Source organism: Silurus aristotelis (genome assembly GCF_946808225.1).
Source record: "Silurus aristotelis genome assembly, chromosome: 18".
Taxonomy (NCBI): domain Eukaryota; kingdom Metazoa; phylum Chordata; class Actinopteri; order Siluriformes; family Siluridae; genus Silurus; species Silurus aristotelis.
The window spans coordinates 19,617,501-19,644,198 of NC_139591.1; the positions used below are offsets into that span (position 1 = coordinate 19,617,501).

At 32.7% G+C, this 26,698-nt stretch overlaps 2 protein-coding genes across 2 annotated transcripts; both read left to right on the forward strand.

Annotated features, from left to right (window-relative positions):
* The first annotated feature begins 89 nt into the window (after nt 1-89).
* pbdc1 (polysaccharide biosynthesis domain containing 1) lies at nt 90-4,259 on the forward strand. The gene is made up of 6 exons (XM_083568652.1): nt 90-170; nt 2,079-2,144; nt 2,230-2,289; nt 2,571-2,711; nt 3,165-3,276; nt 3,951-4,259. The coding sequence occupies exons 1-6, from the start codon at nt 144-146 to the stop codon at nt 4,061-4,063; spliced, it is 519 nt and encodes a 172-aa protein (XP_083424778.1). The 5' UTR covers nt 90-143; the 3' UTR covers nt 4,064-4,259.
* Nucleotides 4,260-5,643: 1,384 nt separating this feature from the next.
* On the forward strand, nt 5,644-25,209 carry LOC310741146 (adhesion G-protein coupled receptor F1-like). Its single transcript, XM_083568683.1, has 21 exons — nt 5,644-5,808; nt 6,659-6,719; nt 10,726-10,829; nt 11,138-11,186; nt 11,307-11,462; nt 12,930-13,103; nt 13,363-13,395; nt 13,921-13,941; nt 19,543-19,649; nt 19,806-19,870; nt 19,987-20,123; nt 20,232-20,417; nt 20,838-21,035; nt 21,141-21,293; nt 21,677-21,852; nt 21,945-22,115; nt 22,362-23,711; nt 23,845-23,886; nt 23,986-24,045; nt 24,165-24,228; nt 24,442-25,209. Exons 2-21 carry the CDS (start codon nt 6,707-6,709, stop codon nt 24,498-24,500), a joined length of 3,318 nt encoding a protein of 1,105 aa, XP_083424809.1. The 5' UTR covers nt 5,644-5,808; nt 6,659-6,706; the 3' UTR covers nt 24,501-25,209.
* Nucleotides 25,210-26,698: the final 1,489 nt, after the last annotated feature.

The window sequence follows — 26,698 nt, forward strand, 5'->3', positions numbered from 1 at the left end:
TTAAATCCCATGTCCCGAAGTTTTTGCACGCAGTATCTAATGCTTGTTCAGTGTAAAATAGGAGAAAGGGTTTTTGCAGGTACCACAGCTGGCCCTTTAAGAGCCACGCGTCATTCAGCATTTCCGGGTAAAAGGGCATCAACATGGACCCAGAAGTCCTCGCTTCCCTGGTTTGAAACGTTTTTCTTTTGGGTTTTCTTGAATATGAAATAAAGACGGAGGATAAAACAATAGTTTTAAAAATGAAACAGAAAAACATATTTATACGTGGCGTTAAAAACCGGCGGTATTAGACTGCAGTTGTGTGTGTGTTACTTAACGCATGGCGGAAACGTGGTCCATCAGCATGAGCAAAACAAAACTATATCATGTGTTACTGAAATATCGACACTGGACCCGACTCTTATTTAAAGAGCAGGATTTATCTCTATTTATATAATAGACTTATTAAAAAAAATGTGCAAAATATAGGAGGAAGTAAATTAGGTGTCAGTCTTCAGTCAGGCATTTTGGCTGTTATACTGAAAAAATCTGAAGGTTCTGAGACTCACAGCAAAACCTGGTTTCAGTCACAAACCAAAAATCCAAAGTATTGACTTGCAAAGATCACTGTCAAAGATGCAAAGTTGAGGTGGTGGTGATAAAAATCAATTAATGAAGCAATAAATCATTGATTGATTGATTGTTTTGTCCTAAATAAAATGACCACTATGCACTCATGTAGTCTAAAGATACCTGACATGAGCACAATCACTATAAAGAGCATTTTATTGACCTCAGATGATACAATATTTACAGTACACTTCACACACACACTCACTATATAGTGAATAATGTGTTTTCATATCTTATTCAACTTATAAAGAAAGTATGAAGAAGAAACAAACAAAAACAAAAAAAAACACCTCAACCTACAGGCAGAAATAAATTATTATATATAATAATTATATTATTATTTTTTTTTAGATGTTGCTGTTGCATTACAGTACAAATAGTGAAGTCAATGGTATAATAACCTGTATATATTGGTATTATATAGATCATATATCAAGATTTAAGATAAGAAAAGTAAAGTAAAATTCTAATAAAAAGTTGATATTTTATTACTGTTTTAATGGTATGTTTTGTAAAACCTCAACTGGTATAGAGATTTTATAAACTGGAGTATGTAAATGTTATATTAAAGTTTTTCAGTGGGGAAAACATAAGCAATATGGAGCTCAATCACAAACTGGAGGCTAGAATAAGGTGCACCACGAGTTGTGGACTATTTAAAATGTAGACATACTGTTTATACAATCTATACTTTTCTTTTCTGTATTTATTTTAATTTTAAAATGATATAGGAGTTTACATGCCTATTGTGTGTGTATTAGCATGTGTCCATGTTGATGCAGATTTATTTTTTTATATTTTTTTATACCATATTTTTGACTAAAAACTTTATAATTCTCATTATATTCCTTATTTACTATATAATGTATAATATGGACAAAACTTTGCGGACACCTGAGTATAAGATTCGTAAATGCATTTTGAACATCCTATTCCATGTATAATCCCCATATGCTCTTATAAGAACTTCCACTCTTCTGGGATTTTATGTTCCAGTAGATTTTGGAGTGTGCTTGTGGAGATTTGTGCTGATTCAGCTACAAGGGTGTTAGTAAAGTCAAGTACTGATGTAGGTGAGGAGGCCTGGGGTGCAGTCAGTGTTCCAATTCATCCCAAAGTGTGGTCAATAAAGTTGAAGTCACTTAAGATCTTCCACTCCAACTCATGTATACTCATGGAGCTGACTTTGTGCACAGAGGGCTCCTAGTTCCAGTAAAGGGAAAACTTAATGCTCCTACATCCAAAGCCATCATATATAACAGTTTTGGGAAGAAGCACATATGGCTGGGAAAAAGTCATGTGTGCCAGTATTTTTTGTCCATATAGTGTATTAAGATTTCTGTATTGAATAGATAGAATAGTCGAATGTCATTTTAATCATTGAGCGTGTCCATATAACAGGATATTTACTAGATTTTTGGTGTAATAATTGGTATAAAGAGTTTTAATGATTTCCTCCTCAGGGTGTGGAAGGAGCAGCAGCGGCGGCTCATGCACTCTCTCTCCCCGCCGAGGCCTACGGAAATGATGTCTGTCTCTTTTTCTTTCTCCTATTAAATATTACTGAATTGTAATTCTCAATCGTTAACATTATTTTTTTTTCCTCACACACAGGCTCAGTTGGAGGTGATGTGGGCGATGAAGGCCTACAATCATGCCGAAGTTTACTTCAATGTAAGCGATTTATGATATTTATATAATTTTTTATTTTTTTAAGAATGTGCAGAATGGGACTGGGCTTTTTTTTAAATGTATAGATATTTTCAGTTCCGCATGCTACAAGGGTTTAAATGAATGTACAGAAAGTTCGGAGTGAGTCCACTTTAAACGATGTGTTCGAATGTTACTTGCCCCTGCTGTTTCCTAGTGTCTGATGTTCTCAATAAGAATAAGTTGTATGCTGCAGATACATACTGCAGATTCAACTGCTGACTGGAAATATCATTTTTTCGCAGCTCATTTCTTCTGTGGACCCCAAATATCTGAAGCTCACAAAAAACGATGACATGATCTATTCCAAGTTTAGGGAAGACTTTCCAGATTTTAATATCAAGATTTTGGATCCAGAACTTCTCAAATCAGCAGAAGGGAAAGAGGTATGACTGCTTTCTTTCTTTCTTTCTTTCTTTCTTTCTTTCTTTCTTTCTTTCTCTCTCTCTCTCTCTCTCTCTCTCTCTCTCTCTCTCTCTCTCTCTCTCTCTCTCTCTCTCTATATATATATATATATATATATATATATATATATATATATATATATTTGTTTTTAGTAATGACTGTGGAGCATAAAACAAATACACAAATGCCATACAATTTTGCAATCAAGGGAAAAAACTATACTTAATTTGCACAGAAAAGCAGAAGAAATGTTTTTTTTTTTTTGGTTACTATGAATTAGTTATGTAAATTGATGTATGTGCAATATTTGCTTTTGCGCCACATAAATGTAACGTTTTTTTAACTGTCCAGTTGCTATTTTAAATGTTTAGTAGTAGTGAATAAGGGTGGGAATGACTTGAAGTCCACTATGAAGTTATATTTTTCTGTTGCAGAAATGGAGGCCTTTTTGTAACCATTTTGAATCCCTTGTTGAAGACTTTAACTACGGTACATTACTGCGTCTGGACTGTGAAAAGGACTACACAGAGGAAAACACGATATTTGGTATGTTGCAAGACCTGTCTTATGATGCACTATATATTATATTAAAAACATTTCCACCTGTGCCTAAAGCCTACTGACAAAATCAATAACCTAACTAAAGATTTTATGAAGTGTAAAAGGAAAAGCAGTGTGTAAAAGCAGACTAGCAGGATGGGCCAACCAATTCCGTCACAAGATGGCGCTACTTTTTATATTTACTCTATCAGAATCAGAATATTTTATTGGTCCCATAGGGGAATTGTTTAGTTTCAGTTGCTCTCAGTAAAAAATTAAAATAATGATTTGAATAGAAAATAGAAATAAATATACATATTAAGGTTTATATTAAGTAAATTGAAATGTGTAGCAGCAGTGAAAAAAAAAAAGAGACTAAAATAACAAGTTATTGCACATTTAAAAATGAGTAATGAATCCCAACTGACAATCACGCCCTAACCTGTTCATTAGGATTTTAACTGTTGCATCTGGAGGAGTATCGCAACTTTTGAACATGCCATAATTATTTATATTTCTAAAAAAACAAAAACAATTTTTAAAGTTAATAAAATAGAATATAACTGTTCATATATAAGATATTTAGTGAAAGGTGCCAAAACCTTTGCTCCACAAAACATTTAAGTTAGTGAAGAACAATGGAATCTATAATATGTCTAATTGTATTTTTGCCTTTTCAGCCACCAGAATCCAGTTTTTTGCAGTTGAGATTGCGAGAAACCGAGAAGGTTACAATAGCGGCGTGTACAATGCCAGCTTGAAGGCGAAACAGCAGAAGAAAGCCCAGAGTTAACACCTACAGCATCACGCTTCTGTTTTCTTGTGTACCTATTTTAGGCCTTTTGTCATTCTTGCTATTCACATATTTCATTTGACATAATGAAAATAGTATTTTGAGGTGGGTGTGGAATGAAACTGAAACTAAACCCCACAGTAATAGTATTTAAAAACTTCACAAGTCTGTAATAAAACAATGTTCAGTATAGTAATGTATTTTGTTTCTGCCTTGTCTTTATAATGAATAAACTTCCACAAACAGGGCCTCATTATGTACATTTTATGATAGAATTTTAAGTTCAATTTAATAGATAATCACCATGAGCTGCATTCACATGTTATATAAATGCATATAAAACAGGAATGTTCTCAGTTTGTTTATAGTTTGATTATATATAAAGCTATAGCTCACAACCTGTCATTTAAATGATTATTAAACTGACCAATATGCAACTTGGGAGTTTCACAAAACCTGATTGTGTTTATGTAATTCAGTCAGTTTGTGTGTAGTTTTAAAGCTTCTGTGAGCTTCTATTTTTCAATCCATATTTATTAGTATTGCTTTCAACAATGAACATTGTCTTAAAGCAGCTTTACACAAATAATGCGGTGATAAAGAATGAATAAGAATGTTTTTTATAAATGTAAGTTTGTCATCAATTATTCTTTGTTAGCATCCCTGTGAAAAGGGTAAATGGATGGTGCTTCCTTTTAGAAGAGAGAAAATCCTACTTTAGATTGGTTTGATCTTAAGAACGTTAGACTTTTAATACTTTTGTTAATTCCCTTGCAAACATTCAAGTCAAGTCAAGAAGCTTTTATTGTCATTTTAACCAATATATCGCTGATGCAGTACACAGTGAAATGAGACAACGTTCCTCCAGGACCCTGGTGCTACATAGACAACATAAAGCTACATAACAGAAAACACTGAGCTGAGGACAGGTGAGTGTCCTCGCCACATAAAGTGCATCGTGTGCAACCTGGTGCAAACAGTACAAGACAGACAGTGCAAAGACAACACAAGACAGTGTAGGACAAATTCCACTCTGTTCTCAACTCTTCACCTGGGAACTCTGATATACAATATTATATAATATATATAATATATATTGGGGATATATATATATATATATATATATATATATATATATATATATATATATATATATATATATATATATATATATATATAAAATGGAGAGTGGTAGCTCAGTGGTTGAGGTTTAAACATGGGGGTGTGGTCAAGTGCCAATATGCATATGGAGGGTTTAGCCTGGGAATCGGGTGGTAATAGTGCATAGTTTTGACAAATCAAGCTCTCTGTTGCAGTTATGTACATACAGGATACTGTATTTGGTAAGAACAGTGATATACTGTAAATCTTAATTACTATAGTGGGCCTGTATAAATGCTGTAATTTACTGTAAATTTACACCAAAATGATCACTGAATATCTGGATCATTATGTCTGGGTATTTTTTTGTTTCACTAAAAATAAGCATCAACATACAGTATTTCTTAGAACTCTGAAGCAAATCCCGTTTGTTACTTCATCAAGATAATCAACAAGAGAATGCGGAAAAAGAATCCAAACTGGTCTGGCAAGTATTCAGACATTATAGGATTATGTTTTAATGATAACGCTTCTGTATGATCAACTGTCGGATGTGAAAAAGCAAAAAAGCCATAGATTCCTGGACAGTATCTGGCAAAGCTGCTCATCTTCAGTGAGATAAAAGTGGGCCAGCTGGAGCCAAGGTACAAATTAAAAAACGAAAACTTTTTTATCTTTATAACAGTATGAATAAACCAAATTTTGTATTTAATACTAATTACCCCTTTTATCTTTGAATATTATAATTGTGTAAGGAGTAAACCTTTTTTTTTTTTTTTTTAACTAATATATTCTTTAAAAAGATAATCCTGCAATTGGAATGATTTTACATGCAAAACCTTACAATAAAAAAATCTTTAAAATCAAATAAAAAAGAAACTGGTTATACAATATATTGCATACTAGAAATTAATGTAAATTAATTTAAAAACAGTTCAATATTTTGGTTGAACTTATTTTTTTTACATTGAATGATTTCTGACTTAAAATGGTAAATCATGATATTTAATTCTTTTATATATATATATATATATATATATATATATATATATATATATATATATATATATATATATATATAGAGAGAGAGAGAGAGAGAGAGAGATTTTTTTTTTTTTTTACTTGTGGAACCAGGAAGTGTGAGCAATCATTAAGCTACATGTGGATCCCTGTTTACTTTAATATTATGTACATTACTTTTTTACATAGCTATCATAAGAAGCTTGGTCAAGTAACCCAAAATTCCCTCACAGTGATGTGAGAAACTCAGTCACAGAGAACACAATTACTTCAAGTTATTGTTGCTAAAGCTGGTTTTACAAACTTCTGAATCAGAAGATGTACTTAGAGGTTCACACATGGTTTGTCTGTTTCATTTTTTTTTTTTTTAATTAAAAAATAAATGATGACAGTGTAATATGTCACGTGCTGTTGTTCATATGTAGTTTCTGGCTGTCTTTGGAATTTGTTTAGTAGCTCTTGTGTTTTACACAGAGGCACCAGAGAGAAACCAGCTGGAGTCCCAAACCCTACCTGAGCACCATGGCATATAAAGGTAAGTTATATATCTTTTAGACTTTTATATAAGAATGTAGCAGTACTATCTTTTGGAAATTAATTGTGTTACAAAGGAATGATTTGCAATTAGATGTGCTTATTTGCATAGAAGGAAACACGTCAGACTTGTTGAGATTGTAGAAAGCAAAAGTGTTATGTTCCATTCGTCAGGAAATCAGCATCTGGGTTACTTTTGCTGTTTCGACCTGCTATCAAGTCTACAGTTAATCTGATCAGACGTATCACCAGAACATAGCTTTAGTCCGAACTATTCTTTAGGAGAAGCTTTGTTCACTGAAGTTGGGACTTTTAAAACTTTGCATCCTATAATAAAAGCAAATCATGAAGCATTATGATAGCTGAATGAAAAAAGGTGTTAATCTCTTTAGTTACCATCATGAAGTGGAAATAATCGTGATTATGAGATGAAATAGAAAAAAAAAGAAATAAAAATACAGCATCAACTCTGCAATACCATCACTAAAAAACCTTACTGAGGAAATCTTTTTTAAAAGACAGTAAATATATTTTACGGACAAAAATTTGTGGGCACCTGGACCATCACATTCATTTGTGCTTTAAGAATATCTCATTCCATATCTAGGCCCATTGTTGCTGTTATAATAAGCTCCACTCTTATGAAGTTTTCCCACTAGATTTTTTGTGATTTGTGATCATCCGGCAACAAGGACATTCATGAAATCCCTACCACAATGTTGATTAGTGAGGCCTGGGGTGCTGTCATGGGTCGATTTCACCCCACAGGTGTTTAGTGGGGTTAAGGTCAGGGATCACTTGCCTAACTATGTCTTTGTTGAGCACAGAAGCGACGTCGTGCCACAACAGGCTTGGAATATTCAGTTCCAATAAAGAGAAATCTTAAGGCTACAAAAAAACAAAGCAAAGATGTGCTATGCAGTTGTGTGCTTATAGGTTTGTATAAGCAGGTTGAAGAACGATATATGGGTGTGATGTTCAGGAGTCCATCAAATTCTGTCCATATAGTGTAGAAATTGTGTTCGTTGCTCTAGTACATTTCAAAAGACTTGTTGAATCTCTACCTAGGCGCACTAATGGCTGGTTCTGGTTTCAAATAGTGGCTGAAAAACCTTTAAGTTGTTTTGTCTTTGATTATGTCACCGGTCTGCATTGTTCTATCCTGTTTGCTGTTACAAAATTATTATTTACAAGAATTACATGCATACTTAACAAATTTAACATATTCTTTGAGTGTGTGTGTGTGTGTGTGTGTGTGTGTGTGTGTGTGTGTGTGTGTGTGTGTTTGTGTGTGTGTGTGTGTTTGTGTTATGGTTCCAAGAAGCCATGTATAATATCTGGCATACAACCAAAAATGACAAAAATATGTTTGAGATACAGTTTCTACCTGGTGTAGAGATTGCATAACATTAGGAGTGGAGCAAAGAAACCGCCATCACTCATGACTCATGTTAAGAAGCTCAAACCCATAGTTCACGTCATCCTTTATCAGGTTTTTATATAAAAAATATAGTTTATAGACAGTATGTCCTATTATGCTGTTGTTCTGCTTAAATAGTAGATGGCTCTTAGTACAGGTATGCTGCGAAACAAGGTTAAAAACAATATGCTTTATCCACAAGTGACAGGTGAGTAAACACAAATTATTACATTGTGTACTTAGGACTATGCGACTTAAGTTCTGATTGAGATTCTTCCTCTACTGACTTTGACATGTCTCATTCATGGTCATTGTTTTTACTAAATGTGGTTTTGGCCTCATGCTTTTTAACAAAAAAACAAACAAACAGCCACATCATTGAAACAACGTATGAAGCAAAAATGTTGAAGTAAAAGCTTTCCCTATTGAAAGGATGTTTTTTAGTCTTAATCTTTTGGTCTCATTTTTATTCAGACTTGTTCTTGACTTGATATTTTTCCTTTCTTGTTTTTCTCATGATCTCGATGCTGCTGCCGCTAGAACATGCTTTAATGCCGAATACACAGAAAAATAAGTACAGGTCGCGAGAAAACAATTTTACTTTTTTTATGTTAAGATCACATGAAAATGAAGTCATGATCATGACACAACAACTCGTTATAATGAGATCATGAGAAAACAAGACAGAAAAAAAATATATTTTAATCCCTCTTAGGACTTCAGTACTTTTTAGCACTTCCATAATAAATGTACCTAAATAATAACTCATATAATGCAGTTTCTCAAAGTCTGTATGTTCTTGTTAGGAAGGGTGTCCTGCATGTCAGTTGCAAAACAGGAATTATTATCATATGGAGTATGAGGAAATATCAAAAAATTATTACATGCTATTGTACTTATCACACTATTGAAAAAAGAAGTGCTTCATTTAGTGTAAATGCCAGAAAGTAGTATAAACAATTTTGACACAGATTTGTAATTTTTATGATATACAGTATCTTTCCTTTTTAGCTTCACTGTGGTCACTGAATAATTTGTTTTTGTAGTGATTGATTTTTCTATATATAGTACCGAGCTCAATAATACATGCTTCTTTTTCACCTGTCTGCTTTTAGTTGGACTTGCTTTAAGATTTGAATATGTTAAATGGTTGTCAAGGTTTGAAGTTTAAATTATGTTATGAACAAGATTTGCTGATGTAGTTTTGACATGTATACATGACAAAATAAAGGTTAATTTAGTTTATGGTACATTATTTAAAGTCTGTAAGTCATTTGAGAGTAAATTAAAAATAAATTAAAGAACACCATAAGTGTGGTCTCTAAAATTGGACACAATTGTTTGTTGATGAGATATTCTCACTAAAAACATATCTACTGATTTTAAAAAGAAATTCAGATTTATCTGATAAAGTGCAGATCTGATGTGCTGATATGCAGGAAGTGGTGACTAAAACAACCAGTTCCTTTCTGACAGTGTTCCAGCATGTCCTGTTTAAAAGGTTTGGTTTAACCTTCAGATCAATGTGCTGACTGTTGGGTTTTACTTTTGCCTTTCTTACTAGCTTTAATTATACCTGTAATTGACTGAAGAGTTTGAGGGAGGTGGAGAGACAATTTTTGATTAATAATAATCATTCAATTGCAGTTGAAATTCAGGCAAAACCAAACCGACATCCAATCCTTATTACGCAATTCAAGGTGGAATAGACAAATGATAAAACTTGTACAAAACCGGAAAACAAAACAAAAACTTAGCTTAGATACAAATAGAAAGGCTCAGAAATGCAATAAAAAAGAAAGCAATACTTCACAATAAGCTAATGTGAATGACTGTTTACTTGCTTAAACAGTAAGTAAAATAAGATCTAATGAATATCAGGTAAGAGTTCTACTGGTCCAAGAATTGCCTTGCTTTTGAGTAATAGTTCACCCTCGTGGTATGGGGAAGAATTGTAAGGTGAGATCAGGATAATCGAGCTGAAACCAAGACTGTTATTGTCAATTCCAAGACCAGGATTAGCGAAATCAAGTAAAAACAGTGTATTTATGATAATATGGATGTGTATTGAATTTAAATGAATGCAGGACAACAAATAATCGTAGGTTAGTTCACAGTTTAATAGATCATTAATTTTTTGTAACTATGATGCTTTAGATATGGTACATACTTTCTAACTGCTCAGTAAGCCTCTAACACTAGTGAGCATTGAGGTCATGATAATACATTGGCCAAATGTTTTGCCCTCTCAGGCTAAAGGAAATTTAAGTTATGATGGTACGAAATTAATAATAATCTGTGTTAACTTCAATGTGATTGCTGTGGTGATGTACAAGAACTTTGGTGCTGTGCCACCACATGCATACCAATTTGCAGTCAATTCTGATTGAATCATTCTTAATAAGGTCAAATGTTTTTTTTAATGGAAAATACTTCAACATACTCCAGCTCCAACATACTCCAACATACTTCTATGCTCCAGCTTCTCATGTCCAGACATCAGTAGATAAACAATCTTTTAAAGAATTGAGTGGATGAGCAGCTTTATGAACAATGATGCTTTTTTTAACTTTACTTTATTTTACAGTGATAAGATCGGAAAATTTCCTGAGATTTGTTGCCATCTTGCTTATTTACATGCAAGTGGCGAGATCACAAGAATTTCTGGAAATTTCAGACAGAATTGTAGAGGTAATATTTCAAAACTTCTTGTCACACATGGTCTAGTTGCAAAAGAGTCTAAATAATCAGCAGATTTAAGAAGGTACTGAAAATAATTTAATGTGTAAAAGCTATTAAAGAAACATATAAACTGATTTATTTATTCATGTTTAATTGTTTGTTACTGTCTAAATTCTAAAGTAAAATCTAGAAAGTAAAATAAGATATTTTTATTGTAAATTTTTAGAGAATTTTAAATCTAAAAATGATTATTACAGCAACAATTATTTTGCAACGTTATGCCTAATTATGATCTTTTTCCCACCAATTAAATTCAGTTTAGTTACACAGAGGGACAAACGAATCATTTAAGGGAAAAACAAGATGGTAAATGCAATTTAATTAAAGTTATGTTTACACAGCCTGCTTTAAGATTATGAAATATTTAACTTTTATATTCTTTCAAACTTGTCACCTAAATAACCAAATCACGTGATTTTTTCCCAGTGAACACAGTGAATACCGATATGACACAATACATGATAATCATTGAGGTGAATGTGTCACAAGCAATTTATGACCAAATCAGATTATCACTGCAGTCCATGACTTCTTTTCAAATTGACAACACCACAGAAATCGACAGCTTTAATATTACAACAGGTAAAATATGTGTCTGAATCTAAGTTATATGTTTCATGCTGTAAGATATTTTACACTATGCTAAATGTACCAATCCCAGCTGGGTTTAGATCACATGATATTCTCCATTCTATCATTATCATTGTACATTGTACAAGTACTGTGAGCATAATGTGACATACTCATAACTAATGTTTTTAAAGTCTGCTTTACGAACACATCCAACACAAACAAAATTACAAATACAAATTAATTATTATTTTTTCATTCCACAGTGTGCAGTTTGAATAATACTGAATATCAGTGCAGGTGTGAGGATCAGTATTTCTGGCCATGTATATATATGCTTGTATATATATACAGTGGAACCCGGTTATGTCGATGTCCTAGGGGGTCGCCAAAAAGCATCGAGGTAACCGATGATCGAGATAAACGAAAATCAAAATGGCGGCAGTATATTAACGTGCTTGAAATTTCTTTATGTACATGATGTGCGTTAATAAATGAGAATGTGCACGCACGTGTTTTTGGAGGTTTTTTTTTTACACAACAGCGTTGCCGCGATTTGTTTGATGAAGGCGTGCTATAAAAATACATACAGTACATGTTTATCTGTCAGGAATCCACCTGCCACGCCCCCTTCGGCCCCCTTCAGCGTGTCAGGTGTTTTCTCGGCCGCTTTCTCTGAAGCTCCCGGCTTCAATCGCGCACATATGGTGCTCGTTTATCATCATCACCAGCTCCTATTTAAACTTCCACACTCTCACTGTCCGTTATTGTTGGTATATGTTGGTTCACGGCGGTCGTTGTTATCGCGCATGCGTATCCCGGTACGTGTCTTCCCACCGGCACTCTCTCAACGGCTGCTCTTTTCTTCCCAAAGCGCACCGCGGATTCACCCCCCGATCCTGCTGCTGTTCATTCTATGCTTTTGTTCATCCCACGTTCATCGCATAACATTTACAACAAAAGGCATATGTGCACTAACTAACAGCAGAGATTCACCAGTATACAATACAACACCTGGAGCAGCTGTAAGGGTTGATTTTTCCGCCACTTCCGCGAGTTCTTCTGTGCAAGGGGCGCAAATTCCCCCCCCTTGTGCTCGAGATATCAGGGTTCGGCGACATAACCGATAAAAAATGCTTAGAAAAAGCGAGAATTTGGCGGTTCCACTTCAAAAACGTCAACTTAATAGGGTTGCCGAGGTAACCGAGGGCGAGATAACCGGGTTCCACTATATATAATGTTTTTTATTTATTTTTTATTTTTTTGTGCTACAGTAGTTTTTCTGTTGATCTGGACCAGAAAAGCTCACAATTCTCCTGCTTTCAACTTATTAATATAGAGAACTTGCTGCCAAATATATTCCAGCCATGTCATGTCACATGTTATGAAGTTTTTAAAGTTATGGCTGATTGGTTTATATCTCTAAAGTACTTAAAAATAAAAAAATAAAAACACCTCAGCATGTTTTTCTGTTCACAGTGTGCAGTTTGAATGATACTAAATATCAGTGCAAGTGTGAGGATCAGTATTTCTGGCCATGTGAAAAGTGCACACAATATGGGTCTTGTGATAATGACACCAGTTCCTCATGTGGCTGCATCAACGCTTTCCCAAATGATGGACAAATCTGCCAACCAAACTCTGAGTTGATGAGTAAGTATGAATTACAACAGGAAACATATGCATGACTAATTTTAGATAATATATTACTTTATTACTATACAATAACAACCATTAGCTGTCAAATTCATTTTAATTTTAGTCGTTTTTGTATTGATCAAATTAAATACTTAGGTGCATTTAAATCTACGCAAATCTGAACAAACATGTTTTTTAATTCCTAATGGAAAAAATTTCAGTGGGTAAAATACAATGTGTATTTAATTTTTAATCATGACATTTTGTTTTATAGATTCTTCTACATGCATATCCACAACAACTCAAGGTAAAAATACACTTGCATTTCCCCTCAATATCTTATTATATGCACACAGCAAGACACCAGTCAGTGTAGAGCGTGAGCTCTGTTTTAAATTTGTTTTAGCTGCCGATTGGTGTATCTACTTATAACCAACATACAGTTCAGCTTCAGTTCAACAGCAGGCAGAACATTTTGATAGCAATAAATGATGGGAGAATCTCCTGACTCAAACTCACCACAACACAGGTTGCCTTATTTTCATGATCTTTTAAAAGTAGTTAAAAAGAAGGTTTTGGGCTCATGATTATTTTATTAGATTTCAATCAGTGTTTGACTCATTAATATCATTCTTTAAATAGATGGGTTTGCAGAGTTCTTCAATTTTTCCATCCATTATATTGTTCTTAAACATCTGAGATCTTATACATTTTTAAACATGCCTTAGTTGATTTTATAATAATGTGTAACCCCATTAAGTTGAATTATTTTTTTGTATTTGTCTTTTTCTATCTATGCTCTTCTTTGGCTTCTCGGCAAAATGACGTGCAGTTCCATCAACACCACCACCAGGTAAAGATTCAATGACAGTGTGTGTGTGTGTGTGTGTGTGTGTGTGTGTGTGTGTGTGTGTGTGTGTGTGTGTGTGTGTGTGTGTGTGTGTATGTGTGTGTGTGTGTGTGTGTGTGTGTGTGTGCAGCATATAGATGTGTAATATGTCTTTTGGAGATGGATCATAAATTAGTCTTTTTAAAGCTGTTGCATGTAAAATGTAGAAATGTTTCCCTCTCTAAAAGACCCATGCAGTTAAATCCTACACCTGAAGATCAGTAAGGGGTAGGTTTTCTGGACTTCCTCCACAAACCCAGTGGTCGACAGTAACAAAGTAAATGCAATGCGATACTGTCCTTAATTAGCTTTTTCACGTATCTGTACTTTACTAAATTATTCCATTTGGGGAAACTTTTACTTCACTACATTTTATAGTAAAAAAATATTACTTTTTACTCAACTGCATTTTGTACAATCAGTCATTCTTTCTGAGGGGAAAAACCTTAACTGTTCAAGAACACAGCTAGGCACCAATCAGGGTAGAGCACATTCTCTGTTTTAAACTTGTTGACAGTATCTACTTAGCACCAACATGCAGTTTAGCATCAGTTCTACCATCAAGTAGGACATTTTGGTAGTAATAAATGATAGAAAAACTCCTGACTCGAACCTTCCACAACACCTGTGGCCTTGTTGGAGCAATTTTTTGGAAGTGGTTGAAAAGAAAGTTTTGGGCTCATGATTATTTTAATAGATTTCAATCAGTGTTTGACTCATTAATATCATTCTATTAATAGACCTGTGTGCTTAGAGTAACATTAGAGTCTTTTCACATATACTGAGTTGATTAAGCAAAGATTATTGTGAAAAACAGGGAATAGGAACATAATAGCCCTAATAAATCATAGTACTTTGGATACTTAAGTAAATATGAAGGGAAATACATTTGTGCTTTTACTCAAGTGAAGATTAAAAGGGACACTTTTACTAATTTTATTTAGTGTATCTTTACTTTATCTTAAGTACATGGTTTGTGTACTTCTTCCACCACTGGTAAAACTACATGTCCAGCAGTACCACACACAGCTAAACCTCTCCCAGTATCTACCATAAGATGTGCAGTTCTGACCAGTGTTCTTTATTACTTTGTTGTTGTTGTTGTTATTAAACTTTTTCTTTTTAATTATACAATATTTTCCCATTTCTTTCAGCTAATTATCTGATGGAAGTTGAGATTGATGCATTAGATATGTTTGTCCTGAATCCATTAAGGGTCGAATTGACAAGAATTAGTTTCCCCATAACAAAAAATAATGTCGAGTTTGTGGAACTTAACATCACTACAGGTAACTGACTTTTCAGTTTCTCACAGTCACATTGTGTTAGAAATGATAAGATTCCACTTTTAATAGAGTCATTAAGAATATTACTGATATTGTTCGCCTGTGTTTTTAATGACCTTAAACTAAAATATTATCGTGAAATTTATACGCAATGAGTGTCGGAAAATTTAGGGTTTTTGTTTAAGTCACTGGATGGTGCTGACAAAATAAAAAGTTCTCTATGATTGTATGCAGAAATGGGCATGAAGTTGGAGAGGAACATTTTTAAATGTAAAATAATAGCAGATCCTACAGTGTGTGTGCAAGCAGGAATTCAGAAATTATGAAATGCTTGTTTTTGTTTATTAACTTTGCACTGTGGAATATCTGCTCACAAACTCAAAGTCTAATTCTGCTGTTAACTTACTCTAGTGATTTATTATTTTGTAAAAAGGTCACTACATTAAAAATAAAGTTTTTTTATTTTCTCGCAAGATTCACACCTGACATTAAACAGGTTAGACATAAAAACCTCTTTTATTCATTATGTCGCCACCCAGTGGTCAATAAATCAAACAAATGTATTATATCCATAAATAGCTCCAAATATAAACCCCTCTTATATTTGCTTATTACTTTTTATAACTGCATACACTATACGGTATCTTAAACATGCAAATGACCTACATTTATTTATATCTCAGATTCAATTAAAATATATATTTTAAAATCACAGCATTATTTTATTAATATTTGATCCAAGTATGATTTTATATTCTACAGTGTGCAGTTTGAATGACAATAAATATCAGTGCAGGTGTGAGGATCAGTATTTCTGGCCATGTCAAAAGTGCACAAAATATGGGTCTTGTAATGATGACACCAGTTCCTCATGTGGCTGCATCAATGCTTTCCCAAATGATGGATACTTCTGCCAGCCAACCAATGAGTTATTGAGTAAGTATGAATTACCACAGGAAACATAAGCCTGACAAATTTTTGGATAATTTTATACTTTTTACTATACAATTGCAACAATTAGCTGTCAAATTCATTTTAAATTAAAAGGTTTTGCATTGATCAAATTAAATACTTAGGTAATTTAAATCTACAAAAATCTGAACAAACATGTTATTAATAACTAATGAAAAAAATTGTGAGTGGGTTAAATACGATGTCTATTTAATTTTTATTCATGACATTTTGTTTTATAGATTCTTCTACATGCATATCCACAACAACTCCAGGTAAAAATACCCCTTGCATTTCCCCTCAATATCTTATTATATGCACACAGCAATTCGATTTTGTACTTAAGTAGCTTTTCACGTATCTGTACTTTCCTGAATTATTCCATTTGGGGAGACTTTTACTTTAACTTCACTACATTTTATGGTAAAAAAAAAAATTACTTTTTACTGAACTGCATTTTGTACAATCAGTCGTTCCTTTTTTATTTATGAGTGAAAAAAACTCAACTGTTCAAGCACACAGCAAGGCACCAATCAGGGTAGAGCACATTCTCTGTTTTGAACTTGTTTACAGTATCTACTCATCTCCAACACACAGTTCAGCTTCAGTTCAACATCAAGCAGAACATATTGTTAGTAATAAATGATAGAAGAAACTCCTGACTTGAACTTGCCACAAAACCTGCAACCATATGTGCATAATATTTTGAAGTAGTTGAAAAGAGTTCATGATAATTTAAATAGATTTTTATTAGTGTTTGACTCCTTAACATCATTCTGGTAATAGATTGGTGCATTAAGAGTAACATCAAAGTCTTTTCACATAAACTGAGATGATTATCGAAACGTCTTGTTAAAAAAGAAGATATTAGGAACATTATAGCCATAATAAATCATAGCACTTTGGATTCTTAAGTAAATATGAAGGCAAACACATTTGTGCTTTTACTCAGGTGAAGATTTAAAGGGACACTTTTACTAATTTTATTTAGTGTATCTTTACTTTATCTTAAGTACATGGTTTGTGTACTTCTTCCACCACTGGTAAAACTACATGTCCAGCAGTACCACACACAGCTAAACCTCTCCCAGTATCTACCATAAGATGTGCAGTTCTGACCAGTGTTCTTTATTACTTTGTTGTTGTTGTTATTATTAAACTTTTTCTTTTTAATTATACAATATTTTCCCATTTCTTTCAGCTAATTATCTGATGGAAGTTGAGATTGATGCATTAGATATGTTTGTCCTGAATCCATTAAGGGTCGAATTGACAAGATTTAGTTTCCCCATAACAAAAAATAATGTCGAGTTTGTGGAACTTAACATCACTACAGGTAACTGACTTTTCAGTTTCTCACAGTCACATTGTGTTAGAAATGATAAGATTCCACTTTTAATAGAGTCATTAAGAATATTACTGATATTGTTCGCCTGTGTTTTTAATGACCTTAAACTAAAATATTATCGTGAAATTTATACGCAATGAGTGTCGGAAAATTTAGGGTTTTTGTTTAAGTCACTGGGTGGTGCTGACAAAATAAAAAGTTCTCTATGATTGTATGCAGAAATGGGCATGAAGTTGGAGAGGAACATTTTTAAATGTAAAATAATAGCAGATCCTACAGTGTGTGTGCAAGCAGGAATTCAGAAATTATGAAATGCTTGTTTTTGTTTATTAACTTTGCACTGTGGAATATCTGCTCACAAACTCAAAGTCTAATTCTGCTGTTAACTTACTCTAGTGATTTATTATTTTGTAAAAAGGTCACTACATTAAAAATAAAGTTTTTTTATTTTCTCGCAAGATTCACACCTGACATTAAACAGGTTAGACATAAAAACCTCTTTTATTCATTATGTCGCCACCCAGTGGTCAATAAATCAAACAAATGTATTATATCCATAAATAGCTCCAAATATAAACCCCTCTTATATTTGCTTATTACTTTTTATAACTGCATACACTATACGGTATCTTAAACATGCAAATGACCTACATTTATTTATATCTCAGATTCAATTAAAATATATATTTTAAAATCACAGCATTATTTTATTAATATTTGATCCAAGTATGATTTTATATTCTACAGTGTGCAGTTTGAATGACAATAAATATCAGTGCAGGTGTGAGGATCAGTATTTCTGGCCATGTCAAAAGTGCACAAAATATGGGTCTTGTAATGATGACACCAGTTCCTCATGTGGCTGCATCAATGCTTTCCCAAATGATGGATACTTCTGCCAGCCAACCAATGAGTTATTGAGTAAGTATGAATTACCACAGGAAACATAAGCCTGACAAATTTTTGGATAATTTTATACTTTTTACTATACAATTGCAACAATTAGCTGTCAAATTCATTTTAAATTAAAAGGTTTTGCATTGATCAAATTAAATACTTAGGTAATTTAAATCTACAAAAATCTGAACAAACATGTTATTAATAACTAATGAAAAAAATTGTGAGTGGGTTAAATACGATGTCAATTTAATTTTTATTCATGACATTTTGTTTTATAGATTCTTCTACATGCATATCCACAACAACTCCAGGTAAAAATACCCCTTGCATTTCCCCTCAATATCTTATTATATGCACACAGCAATTCGATTTTGTACTTAAGTAGCTTTTCACGTATCTGTACTTTCCTGAATTATTCCATTTGGGGAGACTTTTACTTTAACTTCACTACATTTTATGGTAAAAAAAAAATTACTTTTTACTGAACTGCATTTTGTACAATCAGTCGTTCCTTTTTTATTTATGAGTGAAAAAAACTCAACTGTTCAAGCACACAGCAAGGCACCAATCAGGGTAGAGCACATTCTCTGTTTTGAACTTGTTTATAGTATCTACTCATCTCCAACACACAGTTCAGCTTCAGTTCAACATCAAGCAGAACATATTGTTAGTAATAAATGATAGAAGAAACTCCTGACTTGAACTTGCCACAAAACCTGCAACCATATGTGCATAATATTTTGAAGTAGTTGAAAAGAGTTCATGATAATTTAAATAAATTTCAATTAGTGTTTGACTCCTTAACATCATTCTGGTAATAGATTGGTGCATTAAGAGTAACATCAAAGTCTTTTCACATAAACTGAGATGATTATCAAAACTTCTTGTTAAAAAAGAAGATATTAGGAACATTATAGCCATAATAAATCATAGCACTTTGGATTCTTAAGTAAATATGAAGGCAAATACATTTGTGCTTTTACTCAGGTGAAGGTTTGAAGGAATCACTTTTACTGAAGTTTTTTAGTTAAAAAAAAATAAGTAATTGTTGTAATTGTATTTTATTAATATATTTTACAGGTTCAACTTTAAGTTTTGCACTAACAATAAATGAAACATTTGATTTCGCACTCACTGACAAAACTACTGCAAAATACAACGACTATGATTCAAAAATAAGGCAATCAGTAAGTGTTGTAGAATATAATTTATTGCAATAATGATTACCAATATAATACTAATACAAAATAATAATAATAATAATAATAATTATTATTATTATTATTATAAAATAGTAGATAGTGACATACTGTATATACTTCCATTCTGAAATTTTTTCTTAGGTTGATAGCAGCTTCAGGAATGTTTTTGGCTATGTGAATAACTCTGCAAGCGTGACTGGCTTCAGGTGATGTTACTTTTTATAATCTGCAATAATTTGATTTAATTTAATTAAATCAAAGCCTAAATTGTTGTATTATTTGAAAAAGAATGTTTTTGATTATTGTTTCATGGTTTAAACAGATCTGGCAGCATCATCGTAGACTTTACTATTCAAACAACAAATTCCAACCTGAATTTGTCATCAGTGAGCCAAACCCTTGTTAAAAATCTCCGTGATCAGGGATTCTCTGTGAACGATAATGCACTCAGCCAAAGTGGTAAGAGCTTGTTAACTGTATAAAGCTCCATCATTAATGTTGTACATATTTACAATTTTGCTATATTTTGGAAAAATTTTAATTTATGTATTTGGCTCTTAATTTCAGTGAACGGTGGACTATACAACATGACTGGCTATATATATCCTGGGAAAAATCTCCTACTGACCTGCAGTCCTCCAGAGAAAAACAGCATAAACTGGTACTTTGGTGACATTAATCTACAGTCATCTAACCAATATGAAATTATTCAAGATAAACTCACTGTGAAGGATGCAAATGACAGTGAAAGTGGTAAGTCTGAGATAATTATGTTAAATCTGCATACAGTAGTCAGAAATAATGTGTAAGTATATATGAACTGTAACGAGAGGCAACATTACCATTAAGATTTTTAAATTAACCTGTTCATGTAAATGTCAATGTCTTTTGACAGTAATTAAAACTAAATATTGTTTTGCAACAAACTTTAACCACCAACAAACTTAATCCATTTCTCAACACACAATATAAGGCTGAACATATAGAGTACTATGCATACGGAAATTAAAACATTTCTAATAAAAAATAATGTATCACTAGAAAGAAAAAATTTATATATGTATTTTTCATAATAAGTGTATAGTTTCAAAAAGCAAATTTACTGAGCATTGAGGAAAATCTGCCACAATTCGTCAGCAGATTTTGATTAGTGCACCTTCTATGTTTTCTCAGGTCAGTACAAATGCATTACAACAGTAAATTCTCTGCCCTATGTTATCTGGCAAAATATTCAAATTGAGCCATACCCCGATATCCAAGTGACCAACAACAAAGTTGAAAAATGTACGGATGCAACAATCACACTGCAGTGTTGTGTTCAGAATAGCTACCAGGTGCAATGGAGCTCAGAATGTAGCAAAACTTCAACAGGTAACATGCAGCTCTTTTCTTTTCTTAAATGACAATGAATATTATGAGGAATGATCCTTTGGTTGACTTTTTCACCAAATCTTGACATTTATTTGTGTTGCACAGACCCCCAGACAGGCTGTGAATTATGTGACTATATAGTTAAAGAAACCGAGTGCAATAAAATTAAACAAGAAATACAGTTCACATGTCGACTCAGTACTTCAATCGCCAAAACTATCAACCCAAAGACCACCATAATAAATGTAAAAAACCAACGTGAGTAACCAGCAATTTTTGTAAATTATTTTCTTCCCCAAATAAGTATCAAACATAGGAAAGTGCACCTTAAACAAAAATGTAAATAAAGGATTATTATTTATAATTATAATATATCTATGACATATAAGTAATATATCTATTTGTCATTTTCTGTTCAAAGTAAATAAATGTTGTTTATAAAATATAAGGATGATTATATCTTTTCAGCTATGCATCCTTCAATTATATTCAATTTTAATTTAAGATTTATCCTGAAAAAAACATATACATGGGGAAAATATTAATCTACGATATGAGATCTTAAAAACCTGAGGTTGCATATGTAACATTGTGTCGTTGACTCATAGAGTAAATACAATTTCTCATATCTCCATTTTTAGCATTTCTCTGCTATAGTAGTTTTTTTGGAGCTGGAAATAATGGAGATATAGTCAATGGTTCCTGCAGCAGTGGCAAAGAAGGCTATCAAATAGCTCAGTGTATTTCAAATAATTGGACCATCATAGATGACCAGTGTGTTCTGCGGGTCTTCGCGAATTTATTGGCTGTAGCTGAGGTAGTTTGACTCTTTTTACTTCCATGATGTATAATATTATTTCTGTGTTTTTATTTGTTTCCACATAATATTTGATGTTTTTTTGTCTTTAGGTATTAAGAGTGGAAAACATTAAAGATTTTATGAGCAACCTCAGCAGTAATGCTACATCAGAGATTGGCAATATCACTGACTCTGCGGCAACCATTGTAACAATTGTAAAAATACTCAACATTGTTTCCAGTCTCTCACAAACAATTTTTATTGATAAACCCATTATGGAGGTAGGCACCTTTTTGAAATAATAAAAAAAAAATCAGTGAGTGTATATTTTATTTAAAGTTAATTCTATGTAAAAATTACATGATTAAAAAGTTTTAACATTGTCTATGTGCTTATATAATCTATACTAAAATTGTATAAATAGTATAATATAGCAATTTGACAGTTACTTCTTTTGTAATTCCTACTCCATTTTGCTAAAAATATAAAGTTTTATGTTATAATATATATATTTTTTCAATTTCAAGAATTTCCTAAGCACATCCGATGTCATTGGCTCAGACGGTGCACAACGCCAATGGATGCTTATAAACAATAACACTGCAAACAAGAATATTAGTTCTGTTCATCTAAACTCGATGGAAAGCATAGCCCGTAGACTCACGAATGAAAGCTTCAACATAACAACAAACCTCTCTTCTCTCAATAAACTTTCCTTTACCCCCCCTTTTACTGGAGTATTTGGAAAAAATTCAACTACCCAAATAAATATTCCAGCAAATAATGCACCGATGTACTTCACAGTCATCATTTCTGAAGCTCTTAATAATATCTTACCTGTTCGAAATCTGACCTACAACAACAGCAGTCAAACTGGGACCAGCATCAATGGAGATGTAGCTGTGATTGAGACAAACACAACAATTGAGGACATCTTACTTTCTTTTAATGTAAAAAATAAGACACTGGGAAGCCCTCAGTGTGTCTATTGGAACTTCACACTTTTGAATGGCATTGGAGGATGGGACACGACTGGATGTCAACTAAAACCAGTAGGGAATGAAACTGGACGATTCACATGTGAGTGCAATCACACAACTTCCTTTTCAATTCTAATGTCACCATTTACCTTATCTAAAGAACAAACCACAGCCTTAGCCTATATAACTTACATTGGTGTGGCAATTTCAATGGCCAGCTTGGTTTTGTGCCTCATCATTGAAATCATTATATGGAAATCCGTGACAAGAAATGACACATCCTACATGCGCCATGTGTCCATAGTCAACATTGCTGTCTCCCTTCTGATTGCGAACATATGCTTCATCATTGGAGCAGCAGTTGTAAATAATGGCGAGGGTCCCTGCAGTACAGCAACCTTCTTCATGCACTTCTTTTATCTCGCCCTTTTCTTCTGGATGTTTGTCTCAGCCCTCTTGCTCCTCTACCGTATCACCATGGTCTTTTCAAGAATGACCAGAGGAGCAATGATGGCCATAGGCTTCACTGTTGGCTATGGAGCCCCATTAATCATAGCTGTTGTTACTGTGGCATCTACAGCTGGGGGCCATGGATACATTCAAAAAGATTACAATTGCTGGCTAAACTGGAATAAAACGAAGGCCCTCCTGGCATTTGTGATTCCTGCTCTGACTATTGTTGCTATAAACCTCCTGGTGCTTGTTGTGGTTTTGTGTAAGATGTTGAGAAGAGGAGGTTCAACTCAACCAGATGAGAAACATCCTTTAGTGGTCATTGCTAGATGTGTGGCGATTTTAACTCCTCTCTTTGGTCTAACGTGGGGCTTCGGCATTGGGACCATGGTGTCACCAAATTTTGGGATTCATGTGGTGTTCGCCTTCCTTAACTCACTGCAGGTAAAAAAGACATGCTGCACATATTTTCTCTCTAATTTCAAATGCACATAATTAAATGAATAGTAATAAAAAACATTATAGATTTTGTTATATTTCATACAGTAAATGTTTGAAAAATATTTTTCTTTTAAAGGGTTTCTTTATTTTGGTGTTTGGAACATTACTGGATAGTAAGGTATGATCACTTTAAATCTACCTAACAACTCTTTATTTAAAAAAACACAAACAGGTACAAATAACGCTTAGTTTAATATTGCATGTTTTGTGGTTGCAGGTTCGAGAAGCATTGGCAGGAACGTTCTCACTGAGGAACTTAAGCTCCAATCGCACTAGGGTAAATACACTTCATTGTATATTGTATATGCTAGTTATTTTAGGAACTATAGGTGGATACAATTCACTCTTACTTTACTTTAATAATTATTGTTAACAATGGATGTGTCTAAATTATAGAGTACTAGTGCCGGAGCTTCATCCTCAAGTGGATTCAATTTCATTCAGAGGTTACGGCATAGAAGTAAGTAACTGAAATCAAAGTTTATTAATATGGAATTTCTCATTAATAAGGCTATTTTCACATTGTAGCACATGACCATGTAATTTTTTACAATTCATATACACACCCATGTTAAATCTCTTTCTTATGTGCTAACGTTATCATGCACTATGCATGTGAGCCTTTTCCGAAATTGTAAGTAAATTTACCACTATATTGTTTGGTCTTTTGCAGATATGTACAATGTATCGAACCCTGGCTTTACATCTTCATCCAATGATGCAATTAATTAGAATGAAGCTAACATACTGTACCCATATTATAAGAGTCATACATTACATAGTACATCTGCATGCAAAAACTGATTGTTTGAGATTTACAATATTAATAAATAAAATAATCTAATACAACGCGCAATAAGGAATTAAATCTGGAATAGTATAGTTGCCTATAGAGTTATTTAGTATGTTCAAGGCCATTCATAATACAAAGCACCATGCTCACACATTCTAATGGAAAAATTTCTTCATTCTTTAAATCTTTCAAATAAACCTTTCAATTTTGAAGCAAATTATAGGGTTGCTATTAATTAAAGCTAGAACCTAAAGAATCTGCATTTTACTGCTTTATAAGTATTAAAAAGTAATTTTTTATGTTTTGCAGTTTATTATTTATAATTATTATTATTTATGCCCACCCTCTCAACAAACACACACACTAATATATTTTTTATATTAAAATAGATTAATTAATAATTTAAATAATAATAAAGTGTAAATAATAATTTTAAAAGCTCTCATACTTTACATTGATTTCTTTCCAACTGGTATTTTGATTGTTTTCCTATTAGATACATTTCTATTACCAATTTTCTTATATTATTATTTTGCACACACTGATTGTTTCTTCATTATTTGACCCTTTCTGTTTAAAAACGTCTCAAGGTTGGTTGGATGTTGTTACTGTTACTGTGTCTGAAATAAATCTCACTTTACAAATGAATTACACTTTGCATTTAGTGGTTTGTTCTATTCAATCACATTAGTTTGAGATGTTTGGCATTAAAAACGTTAGTTATTTTTTATTCTTATTTAAAACAGTAAAAATTAACCACATTATACAGCACACTGTCCTCTCTTATTATATTATTTAACTAGTAAGATGACCTCAGTATGACTGCACAATATATTAACACTTCATTAACAATGGCATGCTGTTTGAATTGAGAAAATAAACAAAACATGACTGTAGAATTATTAGGTTCTGAGTTAGGATAAAATAGTTAGAATTGAATAACAGACAGAACTTTAATTTTCATTTTTGTTAATAATGTTCATTAGTTCATTATTAACATTCATTAGTCATTTATAGTTATTAGGAGTCAGACAGTATTAAAGTAAAGAGTATTCTGGGAATGGAATTATTTTTTAGCATTTTGTGCCAGATTGTAGAACAATAGTCTGCCTGTGTAAAATGCCTGTTATAAATTACCCTCTCTTACTATCTGTGTTACTGAAAATTGAAAATGTTAATTTACAGTATTTATAAATACTGTAAATGTGGCAGTAATACTCAGGTGTGCACATGGTTTTGGTAATATGATGTAAAATCCCTATAACCTGCCTCACCTTTAATATCCTGATAACTTAGAATCAGGAAGCAGGAAAATACAGAAGTCTAAAACTGGTGCACAAAGATTGTTCCAGATTCTCTGAATCTTTGGATGATGTTATAAATATATATATGTAAAAAAATCTACTTTTACAAATGCATTATTTTAAAAGCTGCATTTTGAAACCCTGGTTGAAGACTTTAACTACGGTACATTACTGCATCTGGACTGTGAAAAGGACTACACAGAGGAAAACACGATATTTGGTATGTTGCAATACCTGTCTTATGATGCACTGTAATGCATTCATTGGCTTGCAAACAAATATATTAAAAACATTTCCACCTGTGCATAAATCCTATTGAGGAAATCATCAACTTAACTAAAGATTTTATAAAGTGTAGAAGGAAAAACAGCGTGTAAAAGCAGACTAGCATGATGTGTTTATTGTGTATGTGTGTATATGTATAGCATACTAGCAGAATGCGTCCAAATGTATAATAGCAGACTAGCAGGATGGGCCAACCAATTTCGTCACAAGATGGCGCTACTATTTATATTTACTCTATCAGAATCAGAAAATGTTATTGGTCCCATAAGGGAATTGTTTAGTTGCAGTTGCTCGCATTAAAAAAATCAAAATTAAGATTCAATAGAATTTAAACATGCCATAATTATTTATATTTCTAAAAAAACAAAAACAATTTTTAAAGTTAATAAAATAGAATATAACTGTTCATATATAAGATATTTAGTGAAAGGTGCCAAAACCTTTGCTCCACAAAACATTTAAGTTAGTGAAGAACAATGGAATCTATAATATGTCTAATTGTATTTTTGCCTTTTCAGCCACCAGAATCCAGTTTTTTGCAGTTGAGA

Excerpts from the sequence above, each read along its gene's own strand:
- pbdc1 (XM_083568652.1), top strand. The coding sequence starts at position 144 with ATGGACCCAGAAGTCCTCGCTTCCCTG. Across the intron at positions 171-2,078 it reads CAGAAGTCCTCGCTTCCCTG|GGTGTGGAAGGAGCAGCAGC; the intron begins GTTTGAAACGTT and ends TTTCCTCCTCAG. Across the intron at positions 2,290-2,570 it reads ATGCCGAAGTTTACTTCAAT|CTCATTTCTTCTGTGGACCC; the intron begins GTAAGCGATTTA and ends ATTTTTTCGCAG.
- LOC310741146 (XM_083568683.1), top strand. Across the intron at positions 19,650-19,805 it reads ATTCAAAAATAAGGCAATCA|GTTGATAGCAGCTTCAGGAA; the intron begins GTAAGTGTTGTA and ends ATTTTTTCTTAG. Across the intron at positions 22,116-22,361 it reads TTGATAAACCCATTATGGAG|AATTTCCTAAGCACATCCGA; the intron begins GTAGGCACCTTT and ends TTCAATTTCAAG.